This window comes from Antedon bifida, chromosome 1 (genome assembly GCF_963402885.1).
Source record: "Antedon bifida chromosome 1, ecAntBifi1.1, whole genome shotgun sequence".
In the NCBI taxonomy this organism is placed as follows: Eukaryota; Metazoa; Echinodermata; class Crinoidea; order Comatulida; family Antedonidae; genus Antedon; species Antedon bifida.
In genome coordinates this window covers 13,147,089-13,174,483 of record NC_136226.1, presented here as the reverse complement: position 1 = coordinate 13,174,483, position 27,395 = coordinate 13,147,089, and the positions used below count along the sequence as shown (strand labels likewise).

Here is a 27,395-nt window from a genome sequence, read left to right as displayed (position 1 = left end):
TAATACATAATAATAATAAATCATAACTGTGGTAGTACCAATCTTTGTTTTCAATATGATTAGGATTTATTATTTAAACATTTGTATACAATTTTAGTGTCGATACAAATTGAAATTATTACGTTTGGCACAAATTCAAATTATATTGATCTTCATGGAACATTTTCGCCAGTGTAGCGTAGCAAAAAGCTATACAAAACAACCTTATTGCTACACATTTTGAAAATTGTGTAGCAAAAAATTCAATACAAAACTATGTTTCTCGACTTAAAAATCAGTTTGATTAGCCATATTGCTAAACAAAATTTTTAAATGAAAATTTTCCCTGATCTTATGGAAAACGAGTTGTACGTGCATCAATCAATTGTTGGCAGCATATTGAAAATTGCAGACCTCGCAACTTGGAAAAATGAAAGGTTTTATGAAACTATAGAGGACGCTATAATAATACATCAAACGAAAGAGGGCGCTATAAAAAACCCAGAGCCATCAGACGTGCCAAAGGTGAAAAATGCGGTGCCAACTTATTATTTCACTTATTAAAACAACGCATGAATTGATTATGTTTTCGATTCTGTAGACGAGTCAGAAGTAGTAGTCTTTAATTTAAATATCTATCTACTAATAGAAAACGGTAAATTATCGGGAGATTTTGTTGGTTTAAATGATCCAAAATATAGTAAAAAATGCATTTTAGCGGGATCAGCAGCGGGAGTTGAATCGAAATATCGTCATAATCTGGAGACTGAGTTGGGACATGGAGTTATATTTATACGTCCATGGTTGAGACATGGAGGTAAAATTCATGGTTAAGAGGTCTTATTCAGATGATGCAGCAGTATCTAAAAATATTAAAACTACGTACACCTTTATCTCTATGGTCAGATATAATAAGGAAGTGCATGCAAAAAAATGTATATTGATCATAATTCTAATGAGTATTTATCATTTTTTATAATTTTTGGGATTTGTTTTTGAATAAGCACCTAGGCTAATCTCTATTTTTATATACACTCAAATGTTTAAAATAAATAAATATAAACGGCCGGCGGTCGGTGGGAAAATGCTTTCAGATGACTATAGTTAATATAACTTTAATTTTACGTTTTTAACAATAGATTTCTATTTTCGCGCTATATATGAATCAGACTTACTAACTTAGTTTAGTTCAGTTATTTTATTGGGGGTCACCCGTAAAAACAATTTTGGAGTTTTATAAATATTCTGGAAAAAAAATCAACAGGGACGGCCGGATTCGTTCGCAAGGTGGCGCCTTTTCCCACTCAAATTTGACACCATTGCCGATCGAAGAAGGAAACGGATCGCTAGCTGCTGCAGGGTAGAGATATGGCAAGTTCGCAATCTGTTTCGAGATTGTTAGCCTAAAGGCGTTGACCCTGGGCCGTATGTACACTAATAGTGGTCGTAGAAAGTTTGGTTTGTTAGTGTGGTAAGTTTCTGTTTATTATTCAACTGCAATCTTTTTCTGTATAATGGAAATAGCCTAGTTAAAGACATTTTTTTTACCTACGATGTTTGTACCTTACCGCCTTCTGATCTGTGGTTTCGCTGCACTGTTATGTGAGTGATGACTGGGCTGGGAGACAGCCAATTGGCAAGTGAGCTGGCCATTATCTGATACAGTGTAGTGATAGGTTAGGCCTAAACGTATTTGGTAAGTTTTAAAAATTGTCAAAATACAAACTATGTTTAACCAGCATGGAGTGTGCATTTATCACTGGTAGGTTGATATCAAGATTTTGTGCTATAAAAATGTCTTTTTTTAGCATTTTTCATTATATTAATTAATATCATAAATGACACACACACACCTATTATCCGCCCATTCGTCATAAATTCATGGGTTGCACTGTACCTGGCTCACCTCATTTTTATGTGCTACATAAACCGTCTAAATAAGAATGTAGTTCGACCTACAGAATAACAGGCCCTACTATTCCTAGTTTACATTGTCCAATCCCCATCATCTTTCCTAATCCTATGCTGCGTGAAAGTACTGTTTGTGATGTATGTGATATTTTATTAATAAAAAATGTAAATCATTGTATTCTTTGTATCAGAATAATCCTCTTAATTATTATATATGTATTTATAAATAACTATGTGCTTTACAATTAAATTGCATTGTTTTTCAAATTGTGCTCACACTGAAATTACTATTTCTGTTAAAATTATGCAAATTGTGCATATAATTTCTGTCAGTATTCATGTCCGACATATTATAAGATAGCTGTACCTGCCTTCTAACTATTGTACAACAAACATGATTTTAAATACCTACTGACTTGGCAAAGTACCATTCCATGTAAACACAAAATTTGGTGGTAGGTCGAGTTAATATTTCAGAGATAAGACGTATATTTAGATAATGTAGAATTATACAGTACAACACTCTAAAAATTGTGGTACATTCAATCAAACCGAAATAAAACGGAAAGTAATCCAAATTGAAGTGGTTATATCAATATACTATAATATACAGTATTCCACAATATTTATTCAATAGAAAATGATCATCAATAGAGAATATCAAACAAAACCTGGCTGCATGCCAATTTTCAGGGTTAGAGGTCAACCATCCTGTGGTTTGTTGTATTTTTAAATTCAAGAAATAAATAGAATTGATATTTTGTATTGTAAGCAAAGATTTAAAGCTTTAATTAGGTGATCATTTAGAATAAAATGATCACCTATTGTTATTGTATAAAATCTTTATTATTATTTTTTTTTTTTTTCTTTTTATTGTTTCTGTACACTATTTTGTGTAACAATTATCTCAAAAAGTTTAATGTCAATGATTACAAAAATTTCAGAATATCTTTCAAATAATATAACTTAATCCTAATAAGCTTTCCAGCGTGATCACTCATCCGTGACGACATTTATACGCCATTTTGCGAAATCACATTATCAATCATATCTCCGTAATTCATTATCACATATTAATGAAATTCACTACACGTAAACTTCAGATCAAGGGTAAAAATATTAGCAAATAAAAACGCACTCGCACGTAGGTTCATGCGCGTGATATCGCGCGTTAAAAATTTAAAACGCTCAAAATTAAGTTTTGATCAATTTAGAGCATGAATTAGGCCATTTGCGTGTTTCAAAAAATTACTGCGCAAAAATGCGTTTTTGCGCGCGCGATACTTAAAAAGCGTAAAAAACATGAATTTTTTTTACAAATCTCATTCTACTCACCATCCTTAGTACATTCACCAAATTTGAGTCAGTTCCGACTTAAAATAACGCTATACGAGCACGTTAAAAATGACAAAATGCGCACATTAATTTTACAAAAGTTCTGAAAATGGTGAAAAATAGGTCTTTTTTAAAATAAAAATAATTCTTCAGAATGCAAGATGACCCCCGATTTTTTTAACTTATTCTGGAAGCCATTGAGTTGTAGATATGAATTCATGTACACATTTTACGTACAAAATGTTTTGACGTCATCAAATGGCCACTTGAATTTAAAAATTAGGATTTGTTATCTTTTTGTGTAGATTATCACATTCAACAGAGCGCATCTTGGTTATGTGTGCTCGAATTTCGCACAACTTTCAGTATGTGCTTGCTTAATTAATTATCTTTATCATGAGTTGACACTATCTTCATTTTAATGACGTCATCACGCGTAAAAACTTGAATAACGTAGGCCGTGTAATTTCACCTTCGCAGTAAATTTGAATATCTTACAGCTCTTCAGAATTAAAGGTTACCTTGATGATTATAATTTATTATGAAAGCTGATGAAATGTAGATATTAATTCATATAAAAATTAAGCCTATCGGATGTTGTGACGTTAACATATGGCCAGTTGAAGTGAAAAAGTAGTTTTTTCATATTTTTCGTCAAAGTTATACACAATTCAAAGAGCGCGCACAGCGCTTCTACGTGCCAAATTTTTTTCCAAATCTTATATTTTTTTGCTCAATTAATTATCTTTCGAAATTGTCATCTTAAAGTTTAGTTTGATAACGTCATCATGCCAAAAAATTAGAACATGTGTGTCCCGTAATTTCACCTATGCTACACTGTATATAGATATACAGTATATACTGTACATATTGTATATGGCGTATAGGCACAACTCAGCACTATAAGCATATAATAGGATGGCATACATCAACATTTTCCGATCGTATGTTAACGTACGTGCATGTTTAAAAAAAATTAATTTCAGTAAAATGATAAAAATGATCACCTATAATTCGTCAAAGTGACGAATTAAATTCTAGTTGGATATTATTATTTCATGATAAAAATTATGAACTAATTGAGTACCGAATGCTTTCTGAAAATGTTGTCAGTCATAACCCTGGATGAGTTTATTCTTGTAGGTATTAGGTGTAATTATGAATTTAATTTATTCCTACTTTGAGCTATATATTATGTAATTAAGCCGTGGCAAAAAATTAAGAGTAGTAGGAATTAAATTTATCTCTTTCTGTTTACTTTACTTTATTAATTTTGTTGATATTAATTGAATCCGAATGTTTTTTACTAAATTGAATTTATAAAAACTGAAGAAATATTTTGCTGAACTACCTATGTTGCTACTACAGTACTATAATAATTATAATATCGTAATTACTATGTAAAAATTCTTCATTGTTATGTCATCAACAAGATAAAATTTTATCAATGCTATTGGCGGATGGACTCGTGGGAGATTGGCCATATAACATAATGCTGAGCAGCTCATTAGTCATGCTCAGTTACTTACAGAAGATTCCTAATTTTTACTACAAAAAAACATAGTAGTATTGATTTTTGAAATATAGGCCATGTTTCTTTAAGAATGTACAGTATTCAGACTGATTCAGCTGATTTATTATTCTACTGAAGCTTGAAAGGTTTCACAAGGTAATTATAATGTCTGTACTCTTGTTCATGAATATTAATAAGCCAACAAAAAGCAACATAATTTAATCAAATAACACTACACTATTACATCCTTTTCCTTTCCTGTCAATAACGATTGAGTAATCGAGTATTTTAGCATCGCCCTTATTGTTAAGTGCTGGAAGGACGTGTTGTAGCAGTATAATAAATAATATATATGATTTAATTATAACTTAATAATAATAAATACAAATTTTCAATTTTTCTATCCGTATACATACAATTAAATGGATGGATATTTTTTTAACTCTGAGGAAAAAAAACTCTAGAATTTATTTTAACATACAATTAATTTAGAATTAAATTATAAAATATTAAAAAAAAAGATAGTGATAAAATACATGTAATATTAATTATTTCAGGATAAAAAATCTGAATATGATGTATTAACATGGCTCATGATGCCTAACATAATAAATTCTATAGAAATAATAAACTAAACACCATTACATAGGAAATCAAGTAATTTGAATAATACAATGTCTGAAATGAAGTAGATATTTTTGTAATGCAATCAGGTCTTATTTCAACTTATGAATTAATTCTTTATATTTATTTGCAGCAAAAAAAACACCCCAACATTTTGTGCATTCTAAGAAATCTAGCTTCATATCTTTTCATTAAAGTATTATTTAAAATAAGTGAAATTACTAATCCTGAATTATAAATGAAAATGACTGATGTTTACTTTGTAATCGATATTCTGCAATAACTAAACAATAATGAGTACTGTATCATATCTGACGGTATTAATAATTGAATGTAAGGATATCAAGCAATATTTTGTACACAATTCTGTCATACTACCGATTGATGGCCTTTAACTGGGTCATTACATCTCACTAACCAAATTATAAATTATTGATCGCCATTGTGGTTTCCTACACCGTCAAAGCCTTCTTTAGAAACCAAACACATTTCATTGAGTTTTCAATATGAACTGTCAGTGTCAAAGCTTTAGTACATTATTCATAGGTATAATAAATCCAATGCTTAGTGCTAAAGATATTGTACATTTCTTGTGTAGTTTAAGTGGGTAGGGCATTTGTATTAATTCAGATTCATTAAGCAAAAGTTAATCCACTTTCTCGTGCCTAGCTTGCCTGGATAAACACGACAATTAGCCTTTTTCCTCAAAGAGCGAAATAAAACTTGAAAAGTAGAAATTTTAATTGAACACCCCTTTCCACAAATGGTATAGTCCATGAACTATGCCCTCAAGTGGGAGATCTTGCTGAGAATTTGAATTTGCGCTCTTGTATGTTTCCTAATTTTATACCATCTACTTACAGTTAAACATTCAAGATATTCCCTTATGAATTTATGCTCAGAACATCAATTTGATATGTTGCTTGTGAATGCAATACAATTGAGAACTCACTGGCGATGTTCAACCTTCTAAAAAAACTATACTGCACGTTGAGAGATTGTTGATCAGCCCCATATATTAATTATTATGTGAATTAACAAATTGGGAATAATTAATATTTGATCTTTTTTTATATATACTAAAAAATGAATTACATTTTAGTTACTAACTACTAATTAGAATTATTACAGTTTACTGATTACAAATAACTGAAAGTAAGAGAGTTAATGGGTCTCCATTATGAATAGCTATTCAATACTTCATTCAGTATCTTTAGTACAACAATGCAACATTGTCATGCAAATTTCGACCCTGATAAAACAGCAGTATTTTTTATATACATTGTAACAGTCATAAATTACGATATTTATACCAAATAACTTTTATTTTTATGAAATTTAATTGATTGAAAATTTACTTAATGCCATAATTAGTATGTCTGGCCACACCTTTATTTTCCACCTATTAGACTGACACTACAGCCAGGGTTACTTACTGTAACCTAACTGTGGATTTTACTAGCCCTATGTACTGTTGTTATTACTAGGTACCGTTATTAAAATTAGTATTATTCAATTTTCCTTAATACAACCCTCCTTTATAAAATGACATTTTTTCAATATTCTCCCACCAACTTTTTGCACCAACCCAGCTACTACTACAACTAACTATAGAAAAATAACATTAAAGGTGCTTTTTCAAGACTGTACAACAATACCCATAATCTATATGTTAGTCCTGAACAGTCAGTTCAAATTAAATTTCTAAAATTCTCATAATTATTACTGTAGTACAGTACAGTATTTCTATTACTGTATTAATCTCAGATAATATTTGTCACAATAACAAATTTGGAATACAGTAGTTAGTGTTGTTTGTAGTTTATTGATTTAATCATGCTTACAATATTGCATTTGACCTACTGTAGGGTCAACCTTTGATTGTTTGTTTTACTATGTGTATTCTGATTGCTCAACTGTGTGAGATGATACACATGAGTAGTTTTATCACATGACTTGTCGTTGGTGGTGGTGCTACTACTAGTACAGTATCTATATATTCTCTCTATCTAACTGACAACAGTACCTTTTCTGTGCATAATCAATATATTATGCATTAATTATATTAATTTTGCTCAGGTTAAATTACCCTCAGTGTTACCCTAGTAGTACTGTACATTTACATTGCTTTTTTTTGTAGTAGAAGAATCTACTGACTCAGTTTTACTATTGCGGATATGATTTACACTTCCTTTTTGTTTTTGAAATTTCAAGATGAAACAAACATGCATACTGTATAGCCAGGGCTCATTTTATCATTAAATATAATAAACATCCATAAAATCGTGGTACTTATTTTTTTTATAGTAATTAGTAATAAATCTATATAATATTAATAAATTTAAACCAAAAAAAAAACATATACATAAATATGTGTTATTTCCTAATTTCTGCCTAAGCTTCAGGTAGGTGAAAAAGGTGAATCATTTACCAATAGTATTCTGGTCACCATTTTATAAGAATTTATACTATTAAGTCTACATTTAATAGTAAAAAAAAAATCAATAGCCAATTCTGTACAAATCAAAAGGCAACAGGATATGAAACCCACGCTTTTAAATGATATGTTATAGTAATAATGTGCTAAATAAATGTTTAGGGTGGGTGGCAGAAAGTATGCACTGTCGTTGGCAAGATACCAGGATGTTTCAAAAAGACTGTTTTACAATGTGGTTTGTAGTGAAAATCAAGGTGGTTGGGGGACGACAATTTAAGATACATTTGGACAGATTTATAGAACTGTAAGCTAGATAGAATGAGCTATCTGACCCCATTGATTTCCGCCCAGCTCAATTACATGGACGAAATAGACATTTGATAATTTATGACAAACTAGAATTTATGTATAAAAAACAAGTTTTTGTAATGCATAAAAAGAAAAACTTCCGATTGATGCAATAAGCAGGAAATTGAAACTTCCCATTTCAAATGGAATTTGGCAAGTTTGCCAACAAGTGAAAAGTGTGCTAAATGCTGCACACTGATTCTGTAGTATCGTAAGAAATAACAAAAGTCCTCTAATAATACTACATACAATGTTCAGATAACAATCCAGCAGCCTATTATGAATGTGCTAGCTATGGTGTACATGATTAATGTTAATGATAGCTTCTAATGCCAGATGTTGGTATATTATGAAAAAGCAATTAGATATACAGTAATTGTTTTTGTTTATATACAGGTACGGTTAGCAGATCAATGGGTCGACAAAGAGCAAGCAAGAGGGTGAAATCAAAGAACCGCAAGACGAGAGGCTCACCAGAAAAGATGAACGGTGATGTATCAACAGTACATAAGGATTTGACTACTACGAAATTAAAGACAGATCAGGTAATTATATCTAAGTCTATACTTAAATTAAATAAATTAACAAGAGATGAAAGGATCATCTAAGTGGGTCTACTGTATTCAAACTAGTACTTTCTTATTTTGCAATTTGGTGACGAAATAACTTATTTTGATATTTAACTAACAACATTACATAAATATGAAGGTTTATCTATTCACTCACAAGTCACACTGCACATCATTTATTAGCATTGTGTACATAAATCAGTTGTGTAGGTTCATAAACTTTATAGGGATTTTTAGACCATAAATGTTTATTATTGGTTTTATTATTCTTATTTGTACATATATATTGTTGCTGTGAAATCCAACAAATTAATACTATATTAACTTAACACATTTATTCTTAATGTTGTACTTGTAGTAATGATTTGTTGAACTTTGTCTTGATCTAACAAATTATTTCAGGTGTCACTGTCCATACCATCATGTGTTCTTTTCTTGCATCCAGGAATTTAGACTAATTAAAATATTGATAGGATGAAAATGTTAAAAAAAAAATTGTATGTGTGATTGTAATCTAATTGTAATAAATCTCATGCTCTAATACAATCCAAGCATCACAGCCATAATTCACTCCCCCCACCCAAATGTCATCACCAGCCCCCCTATACTCGATCATACAATATACTATCTTTGTTGAAGATATTTTTTAAAATAATGTTTAATTTTCTGTTGGGTTGAGTCTAATTATTACCATAATATGTGGATATTTTCACACCAATCTGACCACTGCAAAGCTTTAATAATAATTGAATAACAAATAATAAAACCATGGCAACAAATTATAATTAAATACAGGTGCTAATAAGTTGTGACAGATTGAAAATGTGTACATAAATATAATTTCAGCAATGGTATATTGGTAATTAATATTAGCGTACCATTACTATTAGTGTTTTTTGTGATGTTTGTATTTTGTGAGATGTTGTTTTAATGTAAATAAGACTATATATTACCTTTATTAAGTTATCACCTTTATGTGACAAAAAATGTGATGTGCCCATATATGATGATGTCATATCACTACCATATTTGGGTATACCACTACCAACCATATTTGGCCACATCACACTTTCTTTGTCAAACTAGTTTGATAGTGTAGATAGAGCTTAAGACAAAGGTTGTCTGAATATTCATGGTTTTTAAATGTCAAAATTATTAGAGTTTTGTAACAAACTCAATATTAAACTTAGATTTTTAAAATTTCCGTTTACTTTTGACGTACACCTGTGTAAGTGCCGTAACTAACTATTTCACACTTAGTAAAATATTGAAATTATAGTGTTAGAATGTCTATTAGTATTAGATAGTAAATAATAAGGTAGTGTAGTAAACAAATTGCTTGAATTTTCTTTAATTACTTGACTAAATCATGGATATTAATTAAACAAAAAAGCACAAATATTTAAACTTTAATTGTACAACAGTATAGATATTGAGCATGTTGTGCATTTTTAAAGTCTTCTACTTTTTTCGATTTAACTATTCTAAAGTATGATGTAAAACATATCATTTCAATAAAATAGTCATTTTGTTAGTTAGACTAAATTTGAACACAAATCCATTATTATTACTGTAATCCACCCTCTAATTTTTGCTATTTGTTTTTGGAAATCTGTGCTGATAAATGTATTTAAAAAATAAAAAAGAAAAGTATGTGAAATAAATAAAATAAATAATAAATTCTAATTGCATTTCATTACGTAATAATAGTATTCATAAAACAGCCTTTGTTTAATTTTAAATATCGAATATTCACTTCATTAAAAAAACCAACCCCGAACAGATTAAAAAGCTTGCATACACTTGACTTACAATAGAATGCGCCATTATTAATTGGTCTCTGCAATTTTCATCAGATACTCTGGAAGAAATCAGCATATTTAAATTATGCCGCATAGACTCTGTTCGATTATTACATGTTCTGTGTTGAATACTGCATAATATTATATTGGCAACTGGCCACTATCATAATTGTTTATATCGTCAATGCATAAAATGTGTGTAACAAACTCGATCGCGCATAGTGAATTACTATACAATCATTGGGGAGACTATGTAAGCATGTAGCGTATTATTTACAATCAGTTATTAAATTGTGTCATGGGATCTTGGGATGAATGAATATAAAATGAGATTTAGATTTTTATATGAATTTTTAATATTCTACAGGAAAATTAAATTATTCAGAAATAATATACAAAAATGTATCTATTTAATAGCCTATTTCGTAACAAGCAAAGAATTTATTAATATTTGGGGATTATTAATACAAATTATAATGTTATTATTATTGTTTATGGAATCAATTGTGGGGCACAAGATGTTTGTTTAAAAACTAGAAGATCTGAAATTCTTAAGCGCTCATAAATCTTTCTTACTAGATCCTGTTCATAAATTTTAATTGCGATTGATATATAAAATATGTTTATTTCAAAACAAGTTTAATTTACAGTTTCTGAAAATGTATGTGATCATATACAAATCCATTGCCCAGTTTGATGAATGATTTTGTTTTCAAAAGAGTTTAAAATTAAGAATTAATAATAATAGTAAATTGTTATTTCTGTATTCCAAATGCCAAAGTAAACATAATACAATACTTTATTATAAATACTAGAAGGAGGGATGCTATTGTGACATTAAAATGGCATATTCAACAAAAACATTAAAAAAAAGTGTGTTTCAGGGGGACAATATTTGTATTTAATTTAAGAATTATTATCTTTGTCAACAGGTCAGCCATTATTTCACCTACAGTACCCTACCATCATAATGTTCAGGTTTCACAGACTTAAAGTTTCTTTATCTGTTTGATCTAACAGATCTTCTTAGATGTCAGTTAGGTCTTTTGTTTTCATAATTAATAATCAATATTTGGAAGGCAGTTATAAAAGCTGGCAACTTTCCCCATTCAAAAATACACATCTAATTAGCATAACAATTAAAGCCTTAAATTTAATCACCTCCTATTTGAATGTCTGTATTAATACTTAAATATTAGTAGTTACCATTTACAGTAAAGTTGCTATTATGTAAACATTGACTATCTAGGAAAGATGAACTTGGTATGTACATACTTTTTGTTTCAGTTTCATTGTTGTTTAATGTTCACCTGATTACTTAATAACATGATTTGTTTGTTGACTATTGTTTAATCCTAATATTTATTTCATTTTCTTATCTGTTTTCGTTAACAAATCGTTACATTTCTTCATTTTCTGGTTTAATTATTTTAAAATCAATTCACGTGAATAATACAGCTAATTAATATAAAGGAAACAAATAATTTAAAACAAAATTCTAGTTGACTAATTGTTATTAAACAATTTGTTAAAATATTATTTTAATTTGAATAATTGTATGTAAATTCTTTCTCAGTTCTTCTGTTTGTTGAGTATGACTTGACAATGTATGGAAACTCCAATGTACAGTACTGTATGTAAAGTCTCATATTAACAAACATACACTATCTCATCAAGTTGTGTTACTGCTACTTTATTGGTAGAATTATATATTTAATACAGTACAATATAAATAAATTAAAAATTGATTATTAATTTGTATAATTAATAATAATTCACAAGGTATACAACATGGTTGTTAGTTTTATTACCATAGCCACTTCTCTTTTCTGCTACCCACCAGGAATCAGCCTCAAGTACCCCTGTTTTCCCCCTTGCTGTCCCCTCTCTCATCTCATCAATTAAGAACATTATCTGGTCATCTAAAAAGGTAAGCCACCAAGAGACCTAATTTCCTTCATTTTAAACGCATTACCTTATTACTACATGTAAAAAATATTCACTTGTAGTAGTAGCAGAGGTAAAATATTTTGTTGTAAAGTTGGCTTACTTATTACTAATAGTAATAAGATATTATTTGTGTAAACAAAAACCCTATTATTGATATTAAGATGATGGTATACATTTACTTAATTTAATATCAGTTGCAGTTAATTTAGTTTGCAACAAGTATTTACTAAACGCCACAGTTAAGTTTGTACATCAAGTCATTATAGAATGCTGAGATACCGACGTAGTTGATTTAGTATACTAATAAGTCGTGACTAAATAACTACTCTTCATTCAGTACTGTAATGAGTCATGGCTTGAATATATTCACTGTAGGCATTATGAAAACATACATTCCTCCTATATGTGTATCAAGACACTAATCACCTTTGACATGTGTCAATCACCTAATGTCAGATGAGCTTATATTATGAAAATGAGACTACAGGTAGAGCACATCTTGAGGGAAATGCTTTATAGAACATATTGTACCTTCCTGATGAAATTGATACTTGAAAATGATAGCAGTGTAGACTTTGCTTCAACATGGGATTTGAGTACCTTTAATTTCTTAAAGAAGTGTAGGGAATAATAGTTGAGTCATTCATCTGCATTTAATGTGTTCTTTTGCCAAAACATAAATTACAAATGAATAAAAAAAAATATTGATATGACTTGACCTGAAATCCTCGGATATTATATTTTGTAATCTAAACAAGATTACCCAATTATAATTATAGAATGAATAATTTTTATTTTGATCAATTTGTTTATTAAAGTGACTATAGTTAAGAACCACCATATAATATTATTTAGTAGTATGTTTATAGATTAGTATATCATGGATACTACTGTACATGGTACTTAAAGTGTATTACATTGAGTTGTGTACCACCATAGATCCATAAATGTAAATATGTATTATTGTATAATATGAAATGAATATTATATAATAATGTTTTTATTGCTACTCATATGTATTATTAGGTTTTCAATAGGTTAATGGAGCTGGATGTATATTATGTCCATTTCATTGATTACTACTATGTTATAGGTACTTGAATATTAATGAAGACAGAAACCATTTTATTGCACCAACATTTACATTGTGTTATTAATTACAGTACCACTGTCGTACCTTTTTAGCATAAGCTTTTCCTCAAGTGTGTTTTTCTTTCAATTTTAAGTGCTCATGGCGACAATGACGTTGGCTAGTGTTGTGATAAAGAAGATCATCATACTAGATGATAAAAAAACTGTAAATAAATAATGTTAAATTCTGAAAAATACCATCATTTTGATAATTACAATGTAAAAGAAAGGGTATATTAATTATTACAGTACAGTAGGTTAAATTCAGCACTTCATTCATTTCACAATTTTTAGGTCCTGGAGCCCTGAATTTCAAAATTGTCCGCCTTCACTAAAAGTTTGTTGGGTGATAGTCCATTTTGTGCGTAGGTGGATAGACAGACAAATAGCCCAGATAAACTAAAATTAGAATATGAATTAAACATCCCTCTCCATAAATGGTTTAATTTGACCATCCCCACAAATACTGTATTATTATATAAATATTATTTTAAAAATTGATTATTAATTGACAGTTTGTTAACATTTAGAGCCAACTTCGTTATAATTTATATGACCTTGTGTGTGACCTCAACAATGATCATTCATAATTATACACAGAAATGTTATACGACTACTTAGTAAATATTATGCGATATAGAATTAATATTATATTGTAATTCAGTACAAATCAATGCAAATTGAAATATAATACTAAGATGGCCTAAAGTGTCGACGGCGATGTACACAGTCGTCGTCAATGATATAGATACCGCAATTACTGAATAACATTACTCACTAACCTTGAACTTTAATCATATACCAAAAAATGTAAGAAAGCATTTGCAGTAGATTTATATTTTATTGAATACATACATAGATTATAATGACATTTTGATGACTGGTTAATTAAAAAAAAAGAGTAGTTTTTATAGTATTTATAGACTATTTTAATGGTATTGCATAGGTTTTGTTGTGTGTCTTGATTTATGTGCAATATATTATTTGTTTACAAAGCTTTGTTCTTTAATACTTTTCTTTTCTCCGTTTAACTCCACTCTTTTCATGTCATGTTTCTTATTTCAATGTTTGTCTTATTTATGATTGACTTCTTGCCACTTGGAACTTAGACCCACTCTTACGATTGAGTCCTAGGCCGGCCCAAGATCGGGTCCAAATTAATCGTTAGGTCAGACCCAGCGTGTTTACAATTGCGTTCCAAACGACAGCCCTGAAGATTTATTTACTTTATTTTCTCAAGCCATTTGTCGCGTTTCACTGCTTAAGCCAGCCAAAAATGTAAAAGCTCCTCCCGGACCTTCCCGAGAGGTGAGCGAGATCTGCATCTGGCCAAGGGCTGGCCTAACTAACATTATCTTTACCGATTGACGACCCATGGCCAATCCTGAGCTAGTACAAAACCTAAGTGTAAACGGTATCTTATTTGGTGCCTTGATCCCTTTGAAGCTCATCCATGGGATTAGGTGCAGGTGAAACGTCGGAGATTTAAAGGAGAACTCAAGAAAAAAAAGTGTGCATAAAAACTGGTTCTAAAATTCAGTTTCTTTCTAAAAAGAATATGGTTGTTATTGGTATCGGTCCTTAATCAGTTTGAATGAAAATAATCAAACTATGCGGATAAATTTAAATATTTTCAGAATATTATTAACACATATCATAATTTAATAGGAACTGGATAGTCAATTACCAGATCTAATTGACGCTCTTTTGGATGCAACCACCATATACTATAGCTTACAAATGCAAATGTGATACGCAAATGCTGTTGCTATGCTGTTGCTATGCAGAATCAGTGAAATTTGTTGAAGCTTTTTCCTAATACTGTATTCCTACCCAATACATATTAAGTACTATTAGTAGTAGAATAGGAATTTTCTTACGAGATTTATCGTCATAAATGTGAGCATTGCTGAATTTATCTGAAAACTATATTTGTTCCAGTAATTAGGTCCGTAGTGAGTGTTGTACATATTTCAAGAGTCCATTAAGACAGTTTTTCATGTTCTAATAATATATTTTATGTCATCAGCAGTAATATTTACAATTAAGCGATTCACAATACATCCATCGTATGTATAATATTTTCTGTTCAAACTGAACGTATGCTTTTGTTTTCTATGCTAAACCTGATAAATATAATTTGGTGCTAAACCGTTTACAGTTAATATTGTGATTAACAATAAAATTAGTGTAAACAATTCTACAAAATCCAATTTTATGTTTAAGAGAAATGACAAGTGGATGTTCACATTATTTTTATTAATTAAATGTGAACATATATATATCTTCCTATACCTTAGCTTTTTACTATTCATTTTGCTCAGTTCAATTCTTAAAGTCCAAAAACAAAATCATTTTCCCAATCACATTTTTGAGCTGCATGGCTATTTCTATTAATAATTATTTCTTTTTTCTTTTTTTTTAAATCTATTGCATGATCACAGTCATAAGCATTTTAAGATGTGTAATGCTTATTGGACTGGAAAGTCATTTTCATGTTGATACATAACATAAGCTAAACATACCTAATACTAAGCTCCTCATCAAAATAAAAAAAAATAAAAAATAAAATTCCAGACATAAACGCTTTTTTTTTGTTCACATTTTCTGAGCTTGGTAGAAATTATTATTGTTATTGTTTGCTCATGCTCTATTTTGGTATAAATGTATATTCATGTTGATGTACCAGCTGTAAGTCTCTCTCTAAAATATACCGGTATTTTCCAATGGTCATTTTATGTCACAGGATGTGTTTGAATTATGAATAATGAATAATTATTCAGGTTGAAAAATTGATGTTTGTATTATGTAAGAAAACCACATTTTCTGGTAGTAAATCAAAAAATGAAAATATTAGACATTTATTTTCCTATTTTACAGACAATGCCACGAAAAAGAAGAAGGGATGAAGATGAAAATATGATTGCATCTACACCTGTGAATTGTGGCAAGAGGAGTCGCTTAGATTCTGGTTGCAATCTTGAGAACAATAACTCAAGTAAGTCTAATTTTAATACCTTGCAAGAAACTGCCGTGACAACATACATTTGGAATACATTTTTGAGCAGATTAATGGATAATTTCAATTTATAGTAGACCCATTCCTACCAACCAATCAAGAATAAGTCTCCATATTGCCAGTGGCAGAACAAGCTGAAATTCACTATAGCTAATTAAGGGACCTCTCCTTTTAGTGGAAACATTTTTATTTATTTTAGGTGTCTTTAAGATTATACTAATTACTATTTTAAAATACTGTTTAATATTTGTTATGAAAATGATTTGATTGAATTGCAGTTGCACCCAAGAATGCTGTTGCAGCTAAAACATCTGAAATGCCTGCAAATGACAACCCTACCAGGACTGGTATTCTTGGCTCAATTTTTTCACCGGTATACCAATTATTTGGTAAGAAAATAATTACCATTAATTGAATATCAAGCCAGTTTGATTTGTACACACTATTTAAAGGGAATTCCTTTTTTAAATGCCTGTCTTTAGTGTCTTAACAAAAAGAAAGGGTGGGGGAGGGGAGGGGTGGTGTTCAAAATACTTTTCTGCTTTGCAAGTGCTGTCATTATATTGGCATTAATGTCAAATTTTGTTGCAAATATTTAAGCAAACTGCGGTTCTGCTATTCATTCAATAGTATAAACCTCTAAATTCCAGATTATTTTGTAATCTCTTTGAGATCAGACATGCACAGTCACAATATCCAAGATCAATTTGTGATCCGCAACTTTGTAGACTGTAAAATGTACAAGTACAGACTGGCTGAAGTAATAGAAAGAAAGTACAAGTGGTGGTCAGCAGGGGTCTAGAATTTGTCTGTAATCATATTAATCTAAGGATGTTATCACACTGTATTGTAAAGTACTGAGTTGTATTATCACAGATTTCTAAACATACATTCAAATTGAATGAATGCAGCAATGTGATATAATTTAAATGTTCATAGTACAATAAGCATAAAAAATAAAATCCAAAGTAATGGATAACTAACTACTTAGTTATCCATATACTACTGTATAATTTAATAGATCTCAGTATTTTGATTGAATGTTTCCTCTATACATAGTTCACCCTCCCCTTCCATAGGTACTGTAAGATGAGCCAAATTTGACATAGTTTAGATTGAATTTAACTATTGTTTCCCAAATGATTACAAATGCAGTTTCTTTGCCCTTTAGTTGATGTGATGAGTGACGACTAATGCCAAGTGTGAATAGTAGAATAATGTGACCTGTTATTACACTAGGCGTATCTCTTATTATTACGACTGGACATTTTCAATAATATTAATAATTGTATATTGCCACATCAAGTAATTCAAGACAATGTTATAGTATGAAGAGTTTAAGCAGCAGCCCACTTTGTGAAAGGACCTTTACTACCACAGTGACATTTGGCATTGGAAATTTTGGAACAGTGCCAAACAAACTGCTATAGTTACATTTTAGCTGTTCCCCTTTACCTACCAACCAATTAACTGCAATGCTGCTTTCATCAAGTATTTCAATTGCCTTCAATTTGCTATGCTGTACTGTATGATCAGTGAATGGCTGGCTACATTTTATAAATAGGAATCATTAATGTAAATAACACCCATGAAAATACTGTCAAACTGCACAGCCTACTGAAGTATGTTTGGTAGATGATACATTCACTAAATTTGTTTTTTTAAACTTGACTTTAATTCTAATAATATTATAATACATTTTATTCATATTTCTTTCATTAGAAAACTGCATGTTTTAATTTGTTTCCATTGTAGATCATCCCAAGTTAAACATTCTTTTATCCTGTTACTATTATACAGAATTATTCCACCATTAATTACTAAATTAAAAAGAAAGCAACCAAATTAGTTTTAAAATAAAAATAGTTTTAATAACTATTATATATAAATATAATACAATCATAATAATGATAATGTGTTTAGAACGATTTATTGTACCTATCATAAGTGTTATTTGGGAATCTCATTGCAATTCCATTTTGTGGCTCAAATCAGAAACCCTGTGTAATGTAGGTACAGTATATACAACCCTGTAATATTTTATTTTAACAGAAACCAATTTAAATACACAAAGAAATAACCAGCATATTTTACAATGTGTTTATGCATAAATTTATAAACAATAAAATCACCATAATGTTGTATGCAATTGAAATTATAAATCTAAAAATATACTTGAGTGATATATTTATTGTTAAATGTAAAAGTATCTTATGTTAAAGTGTTTCTGGAATTAGTATAGTATACATTATTTCATTGTCTGACATTGCCTAGCAATTGGCACTATTACACTTTTATTTTGGTTACATTACAACAGGTATTGGTAACGATAGTAAAGAAGGAGAGAATGGTATAGAAGGTGATGAAATGAATGATGATGTTTTTGAAGCAGCTCAAGGTTTGCCAGCATGTTGCCCTCCTAGTACCTCGGAGGAGGAGGAGGAGGAGCTACCACCGTGTGTAGATGGACTAACTACGACTGAAATGATTACAGAAACATATAACGAGGATTTAAAAGATAATTCATACAGAGGTAAATGTTTGACATTACTGTGACATTTGCAGCACTGACTTGAGTATACGGCCTTGATTTGCTTAACATTTATGTTTTACCAATATTTAGCAGCGGTATTGTACTTATAATAGCATGGTTTACCGAGATAGTGGCAAGCTCTAATGAACAGTCAAATTAACCGGTTTTTGCCAATTTAGCCATCGATGGTAATTCAACCAAACTGACCAATTGAAACTTAAGCTTCAGTGGGATAAGTTCACATACTAAATGTAGCGGGCTGGCTTTTGCATGAAAATGACCACAAACTTATATAATTTAACTTATATCCCAGGATTGGTTTGTATTCGATCGAATAAATACATTTTATTTTTCTGTAGATGACAATGACAATGAAATTGTGAGAACGGCGACTGAAGAAACGCCAGAGAGTAATGTTTATACCGATGAAGAGGACACAACTGGTGGACCTGAAGAATGGGAAGTCTTTGATCCGTAAGCAAAACAAACTAATTACAAAATTATTACCCAACTTAGATAAAATGGATTATTTGAAATTATTAGAAAGAACAAGTGACATGACATGGTTTGAAGGAAGGATTGAGGAAGAACTTTACAAACTAAATAAATAATTATTGTTTATTTTGTCTATTGGGTGTCATTCACACATGTCAATACTTTATATTATTTTTAGTTATAAATAATTGTTTATTTTCTTGCCAATTTTAAATTTGCCATCTGAACCTTTTAAATTTTTATTTGGACACCAGCAATTAAAAATAAATTATTACTATTAATATTATTAGTTTTAATCAATATTTTTTAAATTTCCAACATTTTTTTTTGCAATTCTTTCAATATAGTTTGCAGCCTTGTTTATTTTTTGCTGTGTTTTTTCTTTGCTTAGATATTATTTCATTAAGCAGCTTCCGCCACTGCAGGAAGTCTGTGACCTAAGTAGCCGAGATCCTGTACTTCCCCTCAAGACTCGCAGCGCACCTGAATACTGTTTAGTAGTGGACCTGGTGAGTTTACAAATGTCAAAACACAACATGTATGAGCCGTGGGTAGTGCTAACATAGGATGGGTGCAGACGACTCCCTTCCATATTTGTTTAAAGGCCTATATATTTTAAATAAGTAGATTGGCAAAGTACATTTTCAATACAAGGGTGGGCCGACTCATTCACATAGCCACTGTTTTTTTTGCCTGACATGTATTCCTTGAAAGAAGGAGCATTTGCCATTAAAATATGAATGTGCAACCATCCAGCCCTAGCCTCCTTGAGATGATCTTATGTAAGGCAATATACAAATTTACAAGCTGGATATTATTTGTGGACCAAACAATTAGTTGGAGTGCATGTCTGAATAAATATTGATAACAATTTTACATATTTAAGGTAAAACAGGGATTTGTGTTATACAACCATATTACACACACAAAGTAATTGAAAATTCCAATGTCTTATTAATAAAAAGTGAACATTAACTTATGAAGATTGCTAGTGTTTATATAAAATATACTGTATGTATGTAGTTAATTAATTAATTAGGAGAATCATATTGCCTTCCCTCCCACTTCCAGCAAAAAACCCCATTATTTTAAGATCATCTATTCAGCCTAATATCACCATTATCCGAAGAAGCCACTCCAAATTTGTAAGATATTTATTGTTCTTATTCTTATAATAAAGCTAAGAACATAATGCTTGCATGAAGTTGGGCGGAGTCAAACAGCATAGATTTGTTCCATCTGGTTTAATTTTTATCCAACACCCAGCAAGTCTCTTTTATAACCTAATATTATTTAAACACCCACCCCTTAACTTGTTGGCACCCACCCTGCGCTTTTTAACTGTTAACAATACATTAAAAATACATTAGGAAATAGATTTGTAATGTAATTTTTGACCGTTGAAGTTAACATTGAAATGAGTGAATCATTTACCATGCTTGGAAGGAAGTTCTTTTGACAGCTATGACAGCTGTGCCTATGTCTTGTTTTTTCCTGTTATATGACAGAAGACTTGAAGCTGTACCTGAATGGTCTTACAGTTTCAGAACAGAGCACTTGTTGGGATTAATTTTCATTAAACATGAACAAAATCTATATGGCTAGACATATTGCATGCGTAAAGGAGTTAATTTTATGTAATTTGGTTATGATTAATGTACAGCATGCCTGAACATTCTCTTATTACAATTTATGTGATAGAACTATTTCTTTTATTTATTATATATGTGTTAAGCATGCCCCTTGACCCTATGTAGATTATGGATAAACCATATCCTATTCAGGCTATAATAAGATATGATTGAATTGATGGGATCTCTTGTGTGTTTATTTAAGTGGTCTAGAAACAGGTATATAAATTTAGGTTGCATTAATAGGTTACATTATACATTAATTATTTTGGTTAATATACTGGAAATTAATTTGTTGAAAGTTAAGATATATATATATAAAATATGTGAAAATGAGAACAAGCCACCCCAACCAAGATGAATTATTAGAATGTATTGCTATTGTTCCATCCAAAGATATAAATAAGATACAAACACATATTTAGATAAAAAATCAACTTAAAAATGTCCCATTGAAAAAAATGTTTCAGGGACAGTGCTCTGTGACATTTGGCTAAGTGCCTTTTTATGTGTGTTTAAAATGTATCTAGTTATTATTAGTTATACTGTTATGATGGTAGTCCAAGATCTACAATGATTGGATGAATTACATTTGGTTAGGAATAATTTTATCACTACTTATATTGCCATTTGATTTGTGGATGATTGATTATGTAATAAAAGTTGAAGGTTTCCATTACATCAATGTTGATTTATCTAAGGATATTTAATATCTATAGCCTTACTCTACTGTTATGTGTTATAATGCATTTTCTTCTATTCTGTGTTATAATGCATTTTCTTCTAATCTGTGTTATAATGCATTTTCTTCTATTCTGTGTTGTAATGCATTTTCTTCTATTCTGTGTTATAATGAATTTTCTGCAATTATGTGTTATATAATGCATTTTGATAAAAACAATTTATATTTAAAAAAAAATGATATAATAATGTATAATAAAGTTGTGACTTTGTGTGTGTTCATTTGTGGTGAGAAATAATTAGTTTAATAATAATTTTGTTAGAAATGAATATAAACAAGATGCCATCTTTCTGAATGACTCACTTTTAATGTTCGGTCTAAGAATATTTTTATAATAAATGTTATCTTTTTTTTTTAGGATGAGACTATTGTACACTGTAGCTTACAAGAGATGGACAACTGCAACATGTCTTTTCCAGTCCTGTTCCAGGATGTGACGTATCAAGTAAGTTCAATATGGTGGATAAGGTTAGAAGGGAAATGAGGATGAGAAGAGGAGTGACAGATTCTTTCCAAATATTCACCATTCACACTTAGCCTAAGGGAAACACTTACCCTTAAAATTAAAAAAATCTCCTATCTAAGTGAATACAATTAATTTTAAGGAAAATACTTAAATATTTATTGAGTTAAGTGAAATACTTATATTTAAGGGAAATATCTCGCTTAAGCGTGATTGATCAATACGGCCACAGGGTTCTAGTCCTTGCATACCATACTGATGAAACAGTTGCACTACATAATATTAGCACGCTTTAGTTTTATAATGGTAGGCAAAGAAGACAGTAATTTAACATTAACAGACCATGATAAGTTGGACATGTATTTCCTCAACGTTCAACAATATAGTATAAGACTTAAAATGCATATTATAGTTGATATAGCAATGCTTACAGATATCTTATTTTTGACAGGTGTATGTACGGACCAGGCCGTTCTACCGTGAGTTCTTAGAACGAATGTCCAAATACTATGAGATCATCTTGTTTACAGCTTCTAAGAAGGTTTACGCCAACAAATTACTGGACTTATTAGATCCTGAACACAAACTTGTCAAGTAAGTGCTAAATTCTATTGTGAACCACAATTGCTTTAAAACATATTCACATTAAACATTAATGTTAATAATTGGAAAAAAAATGAATAAATATAGTTAGTGAAACTGTAGCTTGGTGTTTTTACTTGCTGTTGTATGTTTTTTATAAAAACGAATTAGTGACATCATTTCTTTTACATCTCTACAGGCACAGGTTATTTAGGGATCACTGTATTTGTGTTCAGGGAAACTACATTAAAGATCTGTCAATCCTAGGTCGGGATCTTACTAAGACGGTTATCATTGATAACTCACCTCAAGCTTTTGGCTATCAGGTAAGATAATATTGGGTTGTACATGGGGTTAAGAATAAAAACCAACCTCTGTCTTGAACCGATGCAAGCAGAACAGTCTTAAAACCAACTATTTATTGCTAACCAAAATGTGTTACAGAGCAAAAGCCCCCATTTGGTACAATCAAGTCAGTATGACATAACACCACCACATTCTTATTAGTACCACCTTGAATTCTAAAATAAGCCACCATTTTCTGTTTAAAAATTAGGTAAGATTGTGATGTGAAAGCCATACAGTAGATTCACTAAAAAGTCTGATACTGTACTTTACCTTTAGAATCTCTTATAATTAATGAACCGCCTACTTTATTTATTTATTTCTTGCAATGATAAATGGTGTTTGTTTTCTTGATATAGCTTGAGAACGGCATCCCCATTGAGAGTTGGTTTACTGATGAGGGAGACACAGAATTGTTGAAGCTTATTCCTTTCTTGGAAGATCTTGTAGCAAAGGTATTAACTCAATAATAAAGAACATATGACAATTTTGAAATGATGAAAAATGAAGTTGTAGAGTTCTAATTGCCACTTTTACCATCAACAGTTGATGCGTTTTTACTAAACCAATTAATTTCTATGTATATAACAAATCATCATACCATCTTGTCTTTGAAATAAAATGAAAAAAAAAAAATCATAACCCAAAGGCATCAGTGTATGTATATTTTTCCGAAATTCAACAGGATTGTCTTTCTTTTCTTGCAGAAGGGTGATGTTCGGCCTTTAGTGCGAGATCGTTATAGGTTACATGAACTCCTCCCACCAGATTAATATTAACCAATGCTATTGAATCGTTAAGTCACATGATCAATCAGGAGAAGACAGATGCATGGTGAAATGTTTTGTGGGATTATATATCAAGAATCTCTGTGTGTTTGTAAAGGTTCAAATAACTCATCATATATTTTTGATGCAAACTGGTTGTGTAAAATATTGTATTATAAATTGTAGTTTCTATAATTCTCACTGAAGTACGTTTTCATACATTGTGTACTGTATGATATCATTGCACTTTTTAAGACCAGGGACGACTACTGTTAATATGAGATGGGACTTTTAAACCCCTATTTTAACTACTGGGATGGTTTTACTATATCCTGTGTAGAATGAAGGCAATTATTAGTATTAAAATATTTGGAACTTTTTTAATATGAAAAAAACATTTTTATAAGACAAATTTTAATAAGACAGAAAGGATGTGTATTTTATAGCGATAGGGGTCGAGATCTTCACCATTTGATGGGTCTGAATTTTTGGGCTAGTATTATAGGTATTTGATGACGATTCTATAAAAGAATAAATTTTAGCTGTGTGTTACAATGATTGGTATTAGTAACATACAGGCTTCACCTTGTGAATGAAGATATTAAAGAAATTATCTATATTTTTAACATTTAGGAATTTAAGATTTGATAGTGTCATTTGTACTGTTGTAAATAAGTACATCGATTATTAAGTGTGTGAATGTCCAATTTTTTTAAAGAATTTTCCACGTCCCTGAAATTATTTCCATTTTCTTGTTGCGATTTCTTAAAATACAACTTTTTTGTTATCATTGTTTAGGCTGTCATTATAAGTAAACAAGAATCATAAATATTAATACTTGCTTGCTTCTTAAAATGGAAGGCATTCTCTCCCTTTCCCATTCTTCCCTTTCATCCATAAGACACTACAAAAATGTATAGTTAGCATTATAATTATTAAGTCAACAAAACACTTATTGAAGATGTTGAGGTATACGTATTTCTCAATGGATGTTGGTGGACAGAATATGAACTTATCTATTGTAAATACAAATTTGCTGTTCAAACAACAATTTAGATTAAACTATGTAAACAACTTTGAATGTGAATAATGTGACCCAACATGTATTTCCGTTCCCTTATCACACATTTTTAAAGTGAATGATATTTTATGATGTAAATTTTAAATATGAGCATTTTGACATTTTATATATTTAATTTTGTCACCAATTTAGATGTCTTTAAATTTAATAATTAGTATCAATATTTTACCATTATATACTACTCAAACTAAAGCTCTGTTTACACTATCAGACTTTATGTGACAAAAATGAAATCCCCATATAAAGTTTGATGTGTAGACAGGAAAACAAACACTAGCATAATATTTTAAAATTAGGGTTGAATCTTTATCACGTTTAAATTAGATTAAAAAAAATATTATTACATTCTTAATATTTAAACTATAACAAACTATTTAAAAAGAAATACAACTTGGTGATTAGAATGTATGAAGGTTTTCAATAAATGTGATATTATGATGAGAAACCTCATCCAAATATAATTGGTACAAATTTGACCAAATTTAAAAACATCAAATACCTCAGACTAAAGATTTAGTTGTCACTTAGATTAATACTATAAATGATAAGCAGCCGTTAATTATATATTGACAATTTTCCTTCAAATCAATGACAAGTGTGAAAATGGTCAGTAGTATAATTAAATTTCTCTGCTTAGTATTTATTTATTAATCTTGGTTTTTACTAAATCTTAGAAAAAGTTTTATTTTTGGATTAGGGCATTACCTTACAGGGTCATTCAACCAAACTATTTGTACGACAAAACTGTTTTAGAATTAGAACTATTACTTCAAAAGATTTTGGATAAATTCACTCCACTGTATTAAACAATGTAGCCGATTGTATTGTTAATTCCAATTTTCCCAACCTCTGATATGCACTCTCACTCCTGAATATGTATGCTTTGCCTTATGTAACACAAAACCTCTTTTGATCACCATGTTTGTATTGTACTAAGATAGCCCATGTCTTGCTTATACACTAATAATGACATTAATGTACCAACAAAATGTTTAGTGCCAAATTGTACATTATTCAAAGGCTGTTCAGTTCCACATTTTAGACTATGTTTTTTGTAATGGGGTTTAGTGCCCTGATGTTCAGGTAGTACACTATAGCATTATAAGAGGCATACGTTTGCTGTGTTTATTCACTTACAGTAAGTATCACTTTAAAATGATCATTGTTAAATTTCCATAAATGTATTATTATTTCCCAGAAAAGCTGTTAATTGGCTGAAAATGCTTGGAAGCAAATGTTATGTTTGTGTAGCAAGTTTCTGTAGCGTTTTAAAACTTGTTTAAATTTTATTGAATTAATGTATATAAACAGATTGAACACAATAATTTGAAGTCTTCTTGGTATATTGTTCAACCTCATATTTTTTAACCTCCCTAACACCAGCTTTTTGCACTTTATAAAATTTTATCCAATTTATTTCAGTATTTTTTTCCTATTTTTTTTCATGTTATTGTAAATATGATTGATATGTAACTATCAAATATTATGTAGTATTTTACATTTTTCATATATATGTTTTCATTTATTTTTAATTTCTTAATTTTCTTTTATATTATTTAGATTAAATTGTTGTGCTTTTTGAGTTGCTGCTGAATAGTTTTATACCTACATCTTCCTTTTTAAATCATGCATTCATATCTGCTATCAGTCATCTTGAAAATGTTGGTCTGTAGTAGTAACTATGAATGAATTAACACTGTTTAATGTTGAGTTAAATGCACAACCACACATAATAGGAGTAATGGATGCTATCTTTTCGAATATGAATGAATTTAATAAACATGTGTCGCATAATTATTTTCATTATGCAGTATATTTCATTTTTCCTCCTGTCGCTCCTTAGAAACTTGGTCTCATATTGTGCTGTTTACGCTGTAAATTGTATTATCCATAAATCATTAAATTGTAGTTACCTTTCATATCATATTTATATATCTAAACATGGAAGCTCAATCATATTTTTCAGTCTTATTTTTGTGCTTATATCAGGAATTTATCTTCCAATAATTATGTCCATATTATGTTTACAATTAACTTAGCTATTTTATGGAATGTGAATGTTTTTAGAGCATCATTTTAAAGCACATGTCAAAAGTGTTTAATATGAATTAAAATATGTAGAAATTCTGGGAAAATTA

The 27,395-nt window shown here is 29.9% G+C and overlaps 1 protein-coding gene across 2 annotated transcripts; it reads left to right on the top strand.

Annotated features, from left to right (window-relative positions):
* Positions 1–1,310: 1,310 nt before the first annotated feature.
* Positions 1,311–27,395, top strand: LOC144842699 (CTD small phosphatase-like protein 2). 2 transcript variants are annotated; one of them, XM_078699235.1, is made up of 13 exons: positions 1,311–1,450; positions 8,544–8,692; positions 12,362–12,448; positions 16,480–16,597; positions 16,897–17,007; positions 18,936–19,151; positions 19,511–19,625; positions 20,038–20,155; positions 22,378–22,464; positions 22,934–23,076; positions 23,264–23,390; positions 23,769–23,864; positions 24,117–27,395. In XM_078699235.1, the coding sequence occupies exons 2-13, from the start codon at positions 8,561–8,563 to the stop codon at positions 24,180–24,182; spliced, it is 1,416 nt and encodes a 471-aa protein (XP_078555361.1). In that variant the 5' UTR covers positions 1,311–1,450; positions 8,544–8,560; the 3' UTR covers positions 24,183–27,395. The 2 variants fall into 2 exon arrangements, with proteins under 2 accessions (XP_078555361.1, XP_078555369.1); XM_078699243.1 differs by lacking the exon at positions 12,362–12,448.

Excerpts from the sequence above, each read along its gene's own strand:
- LOC144842699 (XM_078699235.1), top strand. The coding sequence starts at position 8,561 with ATGGGTCGACAAAGAGCAAGCAAGAGGGTGAAATCAAAGAACCGCAAG. Across the intron at positions 16,598-16,896 it reads TCTTGAGAACAATAACTCAA|TTGCACCCAAGAATGCTGTT; the intron begins GTAAGTCTAATT and ends ATTGAATTGCAG. Across the intron at positions 20,156-22,377 it reads ACTGTTTAGTAGTGGACCTG|GATGAGACTATTGTACACTG; the intron begins GTGAGTTTACAA and ends TTTTTTTTTTAG.